The 9,581-nt window shown below is 41.9% G+C and overlaps 1 protein-coding gene across 5 annotated transcripts in view; it reads left to right on the forward strand.

Annotated features, from left to right (window-relative positions):
- CRACDL (CRACD like) overlaps positions 1 to 9,136 on the forward strand; it is a 52,206-nt gene extending 43,070 nt beyond the window's left edge. For 4 of the 5 annotated variants that reach the window (XM_081907771.1, XM_081907768.1, XM_081907767.1 and 1 more), the window contains exons 9-11: positions 3,121 to 3,320; positions 6,005 to 6,152; positions 8,102 to 9,136. In XM_081907771.1, the coding sequence (XP_081763897.1) occupies positions 3,121 to 3,320; positions 6,005 to 6,152; positions 8,102 to 8,244 (491 nt within the window). In that variant the 3' untranslated portion in view covers positions 8,245 to 9,136. The remainder of the gene's footprint in view (positions 1 to 3,120; positions 3,321 to 6,004; positions 6,153 to 8,101) is intronic. The other variant, XM_081907770.1, reaches the window with a different exon arrangement.
- The last annotated feature ends 445 nt before the right edge of the window (positions 9,137 to 9,581 follow it).

Genomic DNA, 9,581 nt, shown 5'->3' on the forward strand with positions numbered 1-9,581 from the left:
CTGCCACACAGCTTGTTTTAAAACTGAAGATTCATAGACGTGTAGAACAGAATATTTTTCAAAATCCAGGTATAATATTTAAAAAGGAATCTAATGAATACTAGCTGAAGAAATATATAATAAGAATGATAGCAGCCTCTTCAAATGTGTTTCTTTCTGTCAGTTTCTCTCTTGGGGAGGAAATGTACCAATGATGTAAAGCAGAAAATCCCCACATGATAAAAAATAATAATACCAAGCTAGATCAATGCATTGCTGCTTGCTAATGATATCCCAAAATCTTCTGCTTGGGATGAGCTGTTCTAGCCTACCTAATGGAAGGTGAATTCTGATTTATTGTGTGTAGATCTTTTGTTAGTAATCCCAGAACAAAGCAGACCATTTATTCAGTTTACTGCTTCTCTTTGTAGCAGTAATGGACAAAAGCATAAAGAGTTGGCTTCAGGACTCTGGGTCCCACCCTGATTTATGACATCCTCAGTGTTTTGTGTTGCCAGAGTGAGTCATAAATGCTCACTTGAATGGTTCTTATTTTTCAGCCATTCAAGGTGATCTAGCATCAGGCCTACAAATAGATAACATGAGTGCAGCCATTCCTGTCTGTGGTATGTGTGGCTCTCAGGCTTCTCAGAAGGCCGAACAATATTAGGTTCAAATACCTGAGATGGCAATATGGTATGCCTATGTGTTTAAACCAGGAGCTACCTACATTCCATACAAAAGTTTATTTCATTCTTCTGGTTGTTGTTGTTTTGCATTGGACATTCTAACATTCTTCCTGTTGGTGGTCTTGTTTCTGGCTTGAATTCCTTCAATTTTAGGCTCATCCACACTTGTGCTTGTCCCATGCCTAGAAGGCACACAGGTTTGAGCAATTTCCCACTTGCCCTGTACTTTCAAGGCATGGATCCAAGCAGTTTTGCCTTCGTTGCGCTTCTTTCCCCAGGAAAACCTGCTCTTTAACGCTAAACCACAAGAAACTGCAATTGGCCAAAAACTCCATTGCTGTATGATCCTGCTGAGCGCTAAATATCGGGTTTCCCCTGGGGAACGCAGCAGGCCAAACACAGGTGTGGACAAGCTCTTCATCCCAAATGCTGCTGCTCATTTGCTGTTTTCTGTTTGTCATTCCAATGATAAATACTCCTTTCTCCTAACTGACTTTCCCTCTCTTCCCAACCTTCACTTTGAGCTTCTTATACTCACTTTCAAATGTCACAGTGTTTTTGGTCCTTAATATTTGTTCTCTTTTCTTTCTCGGTATGTTCCTCCCTGGATCCTTCTGACTACAGGTGCCAATTCTAGCCTAAGATTAGCCCCTTTCTCAACCTCTCCCCTCCCCTCCCTTTCCCCACTCCTCTCCAACCCCATTTGCCTCTGTTTTTCCCTTTCTGCTCTTGGTCACCTGAGTACCACCTCCTTGATATTTGAGGCTGCAATGCTTGACAAACCTACCTAGGAGAAAGGACAGTTAAACTCAGTGGGACTGACTTCTGAGTAGACATGTACAGGGTTGCACTGTGAACTCTCTGGCTCTATTTGTACATCCTAGCCCCTGTTTAGATCGCATCAGTTTACCCCTTCTTCCTTTTTTAACTTTCCTTCCCATTCTTCTCTAAAGTGCCTCATCTTTGCATATTTCACATATTATATAATCTGCCCTGCACCTAGAGTTCCACAGAGAGGGCCCAACAAACATTTTAAAACCACGATATATAAACTCAAGTCAAAACAAATCTTTAATCATTGTGCCAGCAGCGGAGAAATAAAAATACAGCCAACAGATAAAATCATTAGAGTTTGCCTTCCCCTTCCCCAGTGACCTGCACAGAGAGGTCCATCTTCACCTACCTTAGAAAAGACAGTTTATGTTGGAGACTGATGTACCTCAGAGCTGGGGTCATTCCATAAATGTGGAGCCAGGGCAATTGTAAGCCTGCATGCAAGGACTGCATTTTGTTTTGCTTTGTCTTTATATGCATAGTTTATTGGTTTTTAAGTTTGGACTGCACTCTATTTTTAATTATTGTACACAGTGCTATTTTTCTAGAAAAAGAGGTGCCGAAACTCACTGTGAACACCTCCCTTGTTCTCTTATAATGGCAATGGTGCCCACCTGAGAGGGGCCAGAACTCAGTTCCAAAAAAAGGGGGGGGGGAGAAGCTGCTCTGATTGTACAGCACCCAGCATATCTAACCACTTTGTTACTAATAAGTAATAGCAGGTGTATGCACATCTACAATAAAGGTAACTTCAGAAGTCGCAGAAGAGCAGTTGGTGGGCATAAACTCTGCCTCAAACTCAGCCCTCCAAATGTTTTTGGCCTACAACTCCCATGATCCCTAGCTAGCAGGTCCAGTGGTCAGGGATGATGGGAATCGTAACCTCAATACATCTGGAGGGTTGAGTTTGAGGAAGCCTGGCATAAACAAATGAAGCAAATACCGTGTAAAGAAGAGGTGGCTGTTGTAAGCATTATTGAAGGTTCATCAGCTTCTTCCTATCTGAGTTGAGTTGCAGGAAGCATGGCAGAGTGAGACTGGGAAACTTATTGTGGATGTATTGCGGGCATCTTCCTGCATGCAGGACAAGCACGGGAGGAAGCATCCATGGCTCTTGTGTTGATCTAAAAAGCCCCAGACAGCTTGGGTCTTGGATACCTTAAGGACTGCCTGAGGCTTTATAATCCCCATTCAGTCATTAAGATTGTCCAAAAGAGTGCTTGTTGTTCACTACCAGCATGTCACTGAACCTCCCTAAAGTGATTTGGGGTAATGTGCAAGATAACAGTTCTGCACTAGCTTCACTCCTTCTGACTGTATATAACATGGGCTTCATGTAACCCAGGCAACTATAGTCACGCCATATCCATTCCCCTATCAGAGTCTGCAGGAGAGAAGCAGGACAAAGGTCAAGTTCAGAAATCCGAAGCTGACAATATTACAGTTTTAGAGCAGTTTTCTGGGGTGTGTATTTGTAGAGGTTTCTCCCTAATGGCTGACCATCTCTTCGGTTCACAAGGAAAGCTTTGCTTTCTTTAACACTAAGACCGACTTTCCTTCTCCAGTAACAACAGACTGAGTTTCCCTCTCCAATACCTTTCTTCCCAAATTATCTCAGCAGAGAAAAGTGTGCCTTCTCCTGTGATTGCTGCAGCAGACACTGCAAGAGGAACTGAAAGCCAGACAGTGCCAGCCTGGATTACCATAGCAAAACAAAAGCAGAGGGTCATGGAGCAAGAGCTTAGCAAAGAAGAGAAACTGGTGGCTGCGGATAAGGCAGACGCAGAAAAACAAATACAAGAGAAGGAGCGAATGGAGGTAATACAGGTCATCCCTGCTTGTGACCTGCATGTGACATTGAATTGGGGCTCTTTGCTTTAACCTGCTTCTGCAAGGTATCTTGTAATCAATTAAGGTTGGCAGGTATTCACCAACTCTGCTATTGCATGCAAATGTTCAGCAAGCGTAAAAGCGGGTAGATAACTTAAGTTCTGAGCTACACGGGGCTGTTCGTGTTGGAATTCACAAAGAATGAATTCCTCAAGCACCCTTAGACTTTGTTCTCCTTTTCCCACACCCACACACTTTTTTTGTATTTTTAAGTGAGATATGCGTGTGGTGGAGTTTTAATTCTGTAAAGGGCAAGTGCTCACCTGATGCACCTTTTTTTTCTTCTATAGCAAAAATCCCAATGACATTTGAGCCCTTTTTGTAATCAACCCTATTCTTCCTTTTGCAAAGGTGGGCTTCCCTCTTCAACAGTGGAGCTCTTATCTCCGATGGGAGCTTTTTTTTTAAGGAGCGTTGCAGCGTTTCCTTTAGCCTTCCATTTCTTTATACAATTAAAACAACCAGGAAGAGCTCAGCATCATGGGAGAAGTTACTGTAATGACTGCATCAAATGTCTGTATGCAACTGCCCTAAAGATATCTTTTTAATCTGCAGTGCATTACTACAGAATATAAATGTTGCAATACCAACAGCAGAAGGCAGCAGTTTTCAAATGAGGCATTCATTCTGACCAGTTCATCTCCCTTTGTTCAATTTGCAACTGTGGTAAACCAGAACACCGTTCTCCATTTCAGTTCTGAACGTGTCTTGAAAGCTCAGCTGATGGAATACTTAGTTGCAGGAGTGTGTGCTTTTCCTTCTAAAAACATCTATGGGTTTTAATCTGTCAGTAGGGAGAAGGGAAGTCATGTATGGCATCCATGTTTGATGATTTACACTGAAAGTATATTTACAGGATTAAAGACTCATGTAGAGATAAATATTATGTCACCCTAAAAAACACGTTACATTTTTCCAGTAACCTATAAACCTTGGTGAGGACTTGAATCAGAATGAGAAATTTGGCCTCCAGTACTCAAAATCAATTATTTCTGGAATCGAGATAAACCAGTATATGGAAAAAACGAACTAAGACACAAAAAGCATCTCTGATGTCAATGTCAACATGGGAATCAAAATCTAGAACTGCAGCAGTGATTCTGCTGTAGTTTTTCTTCTGTGGACATTACTTGTCTCACTGTCTTCTGTGGTAAAATTATATAACTAACATAGTTAATTGCATAAATCATTATGTTATCCCAGCTCAGTCATTTCAGTGCAAAGAAATACTATGCAAATGGATGGTGGTGGAACATAACCAATTGCAGTTTTTTGCAGACTGAAATGACTGCAAATGCCAATTATATTCGCTGGATTCTGTTTTGATCATGGGACAAATAAATGAGCTTTGGCAATTTCTGCCTACACAAAGCATGAGTTGGTAGTGCTAATTTTTAACATAGACATTCACCCTATTCACCCTATGTAATATTCCTTACATTTAGCTTTCTTGATAAAACTAATGTTTTTGTGTTGTGATCCTGAATTAAGCAGCATTTTTAGATTGCGGAAGGGGGGGAAACCCACTAGTGTTGTGAATTCTATGGTTTTATTTCTTTGTGCTAAATGTTGGTTTTGGGTCAGATCCCAGGCCAAAGTAAACTTTGTTCAGATGAGTAATACTTGAAAGGAAGAAAGTCAGTTACGTTCCATTGTGTAGGACATTTCCAAAGGATAGTGTGCAGAAAAACTTCCATTTTTGGTTTGCAAAATTTCCTGTAGATTGTCCAATGTAGATTTGGTCTTACAGGAAGCTGAGTCAAAAAGCAATTGTTAAACTTCCACATTGTGATCATACCTTTCGAACCACCCTGACTGTGTGTCTCTGACAGAGAAATAAGTATGTATTATCAGCATACAGTAGTACCATCCTATGAATAAAACTAGCTTAGAGCAGGGTTCCCCAAACTTGGGTCTCCAGCTGTTTTTGGACTACAACTCCCATCATCCCTAGCTAGCAGGACCAGTGGTCAGGGTTGATGGGAACTGTAGATCTGGAGAACCAAGCATTGGAAACCCTGGAGCCATTGAGGAAGACAGAGGCTTGACTAGAAAATGGCTGAAAGGGTTAAGCAATCCCCTTCTCTTTTCTTCAGTTTCCTTACATTCTGACCTATACCACCCTGAGGCTGCTTTTGGCTTAAAACAGCATTGGAGCAAAAGATAAATCCACTGGTGTGTCATATTTTAAAAGCGCAGGGGCCACTGCTGCATAGCCATAGCTCCCTATTGTCCATGGGAAGCTGTTTGCTGCCAGTTTTGGCTTGCGCTTGCCCTCATTATCAAAAGAGGCCTTGAATAATTTGCTGTGGCTGCAACAGCTCATCTCCAAGTGCTTCTAATTGCATAATTCAAAATCCCCAAACAGTTTTCCAGTCTGCAGACTATGAAATGTTTATGGAGTGTTTACAGCTCAGATGGCATAAATAGGGCAAGTGTGTGTGACATAAGACCACATTATTCTATTGTTGAGCAGGGAGCCATGTCTGCTGCTGAATTTCTTGTGTTCTGTCAAATCCCTACTGTGGTTCTCTTTCCCACTGAATTATTTAGAACAACATTATCCTATGGTGTGTGGTATTCTGTCTCTCACCCCCCTTTTTTTTATTTAGGAAGTTCTGAGGCAACAGACAGATTTCACGCGAAACACATCCTTGTCTTTCCCACCCGCAGCTTCTTCTGAAGAACAGAGAAAAGAAACTAAGTCAGATATGCAGGAATCTTTGCCAGGAGGCAGCTTGCTGTCACACCATAACCCTGGTATGAAAACAAGACGCTAAAATTCTGATATAGACCCAGGCTGTAAAGTATTTTCCATCACACAAACAACGTTCCCAGTTTTTATTAAGGGTTCACAAGATTGGGCATTTCTGCAACTTCTTCCTGAAGGCATGCTGCTGGTTTTATTTATTTAAAGAATTTATAAACTGTACATCTTTCACAAATACCATGGTAGTGCCCCCCCCAAAAGAAATTAAAAATGAAATACAAGGTTACAACAACAAGATTGAATCAAATCTACGTATCTGTAAAACCGGCATAAACCATGTCTGACAATGCTACCTGAAAAAGCATGGCTGAATTTTAAAAAGTCTCAAGGAGGCATTCAAAGGAATACAGGTGCCACTCTATTTTCCAGGGGGAATGCATTCCAAATTGTGGGTGCTACCATGCTAATAACTCTGCCCAAGTATTCATTAAGCAAACTTCCAAGGTGTGTTGCACCCTCAAGATGTCTTCACTAGATGATGTAGGGGTTTAAGTAGGAGGAGGTGGGAAAAGCCAGTCTCTCGAGTAAACAGCTCCTAGGCGGTGTAGGACTTTATATACTGTAGTAAAACCTTAAACCTGTAGTTCTGATTTCACATGCTATTAGTGGGACTGAGGGCACCCTCTCCACATCTTACGTTTTTCAACCACACTTCTAAAAACAGGACATACAGATGTGATGAGCATTCTAGCAGGTGTATATCTGCTTACGCAAATTTGGGGGGGCAGCGGTTGTGGCCCTGCCCAGCACCCCGGGCCGGAAAGAGTCTTTTCACCCTTGTGGCCGGACATTGGGCTCTTCCTCAGCTGGCCACGGGAGGTTGGTGGGATTGCCCACCAAAACGTGAATCTATGTGGCCAATGAGAGTGTCAGTGGAGGGCGGGACCTGGGCAGCAGACCGGAGTGAACAAGTCTTCACTCTGATCTGTCTCTGGAGGATGAAAGCCAACTGTGGCAAGGGGTCAGCAGTTCAGTTAGTGGAAGAGCAACCCACCCTATATGCTGTTCTTTAGGCACCATGTTAAGAAGATCTTGCTGTGGATCAAAATGGTCACCTTATTCAGGGCTGGGAAGGAACTTGCCTGCAAAAAAAAGGGGGGGCGTTGGGTGCCTTCTTCATATCAGTCATCACAACTTTCAGTGGATAAGGCATTGGGTGGAATCCTTGGGTGGGGCATCACCTCGACTTAACCTGGTGTGATATTGCTGGGTACCCCGGTAAAGGGGTCTGAGTAGAAGTTTCTGTCCTGAAGCCAAAGGAAGAGCAGACAGGCCATAGAACCTCCAGTAGCAGCCTGAGGAGTTGAGTTGTGCCTTGAAGTGGTCCCATAACCCAGGCATGATCCTGTCCAAGCTTCAGCCTGCAGCCGGGAGGCGGATACAATGTGCACACCCAATGCCTAAGCCAAAGCCTACTTAACATCATTATTCAATGAAATTGTGGCCAATTTTTAATCCCAGAAAGCTGTTGTGTCAAGTTTGTTCCACCTGTCCTCACCTCATGCTCCCGTCCGCACTTTGTGCAAGTTTGCAAAGGCTGCCTTGTCGGAGATTGACTCTGATTCCAACATATATACTTCAGCAAGGGCAGAAAAAGTTCCAGGTTTGCTTCTGTGCCCTACATCAAACATGCTGACTGAACGCTTTCTGTAGCATGAACAATAAAAATGATCCCTACAAATGATGCATATGATGAATTGGGCACTTTAAATTTAGTTCAGGTGTGTGCTACAGAATAACCTTTATCGCAGCAAATTTAAAAGTGTTATTAGTAGGTTATTCATCATGGGTTAGGATTCTTAAAAAGATTTTTCAGCCTCGCCTAATGGCACTTCATACCATAATGGTTAATTAAGCTGATAGGGCAAAAAAAATCCTACTTGTTATTCTTGAGCATCACACTGCTATTAAGTAAGCGATATTTTTGTTTTCCACACAGTTCAGTCTTCAGTGCTGATTGAAAGAGAAGATATAAAACCACTTAAGAAGGTCAGTCATTCTTCCCCAGAACAACCTTCATGGATGGAACTTGCCAAAAAGAAATCTCAAGCTTGGAGCGACATGCCTCAGAGGATAAAATAGAGTATGCATTTTTATGCATAATAGTTGTTCTAGATTTTTTTTTATTGGGCTATGTTAATTGAACAGATAGTTAATCATGAAATCTATTATGTTGGCCACACATTTGTATTCTTAACCCACTGTGTAGCAGTGAAGATTCTGCTAGAAAGCTAATGCTGCGCTCTTTGTTTTTTGCTTGGAAAAATAATCTGTTGCAGATGATGATGCTTATCTTACATCTTCTTTGTTTCTTTCCCCTCTGCAAAATGGTTTGTGATGGATAAGCTTTGGAATATTTACTAACTATTGGTTTACCATTGTTTTGTTACCTTGTAACTAATCTTCCTATCAAAGTTCTTCCTCCCACTTTTTTTGAGCTATGAAACTAAATTCTTCCGCAGAAACACACATGCAAAACAAATGATGTTAGGTTGATAGATTAAAAGAAAATTAAAAAATGGTAGCATTGTGGTGTAAACATGGAAATAGGCTGGAATGCTAATTTATTCTCTGGACTGATTCAGTCACTACTACTCTCTCCCCACTCCCCAAACCTCTGCTCACTTTTGGGTCAGGATCAGAACCAAGCATTAGACATATGTGCTACTTGACAATACCTAAGAAAGTCATGACTCCACTGGAAGAACCCTCATTTATTTGAACTCCAAATAGGTAGCATAGTACAGGAAAAGGGAGAATCTGTATTCAAAAATTCAAGATCTCCTGTTGCAGTTGTTGATGTAGTGAGGATTGGAAGAAAGAGCACACATGCTTGATTTTGCACATCTAGTTGACTAGTGGGCATTCAGTAGCGTCTGAACAGCCCCTTGATTTCAAATCCTAAACTGAGCTGACAAGGAATTTATATCCGGGATGAGGGATATGTTGCCCTTCCCGATGTTGCTGGCTGGGAACTACCTGCTAGGGTTGGCCAATGGGGAGTTGGACTCCCAACGACATGTAGAGGTCCACAGGTTCCCTTCTCCTGATCTACGTCTATGTAAAAAATTAGACCAGGCACCCCCAAACACAGCCCTCCAGCTGTTTTGGGACTACAATTCCCATCATCCCTGACCACTGGTCCTGTTAGGTAGGGATGATAGGAGTTGTAGTCCCAAAACAGCTGGAGGGCCAAGTTTGGGGATGCCTGAATTAGACACTGCTTTAACCTCTGTTTCGTAACCGTATCATTTTCTAGAAGCTCCGTTGCTGCTCTTACACTTTGGAGAAACGACCTTATCCATGATATTGAAGGCTAGTCATAATGCCTGTCAGAGTTTTCACATTTTAAAGTTATGCACAGCTGTAAAAAAGGAAAGCCAATTTCACACATATATATAATATCACAACAGAAAATT

Source organism: Podarcis melisellensis (genome assembly GCF_964234715.1).
Source record: "Podarcis melisellensis genome assembly, chromosome: 4".
Lineage (NCBI taxonomy): Eukaryota > Metazoa > Chordata > Lepidosauria > Squamata > Lacertidae > Podarcis > Podarcis melisellensis.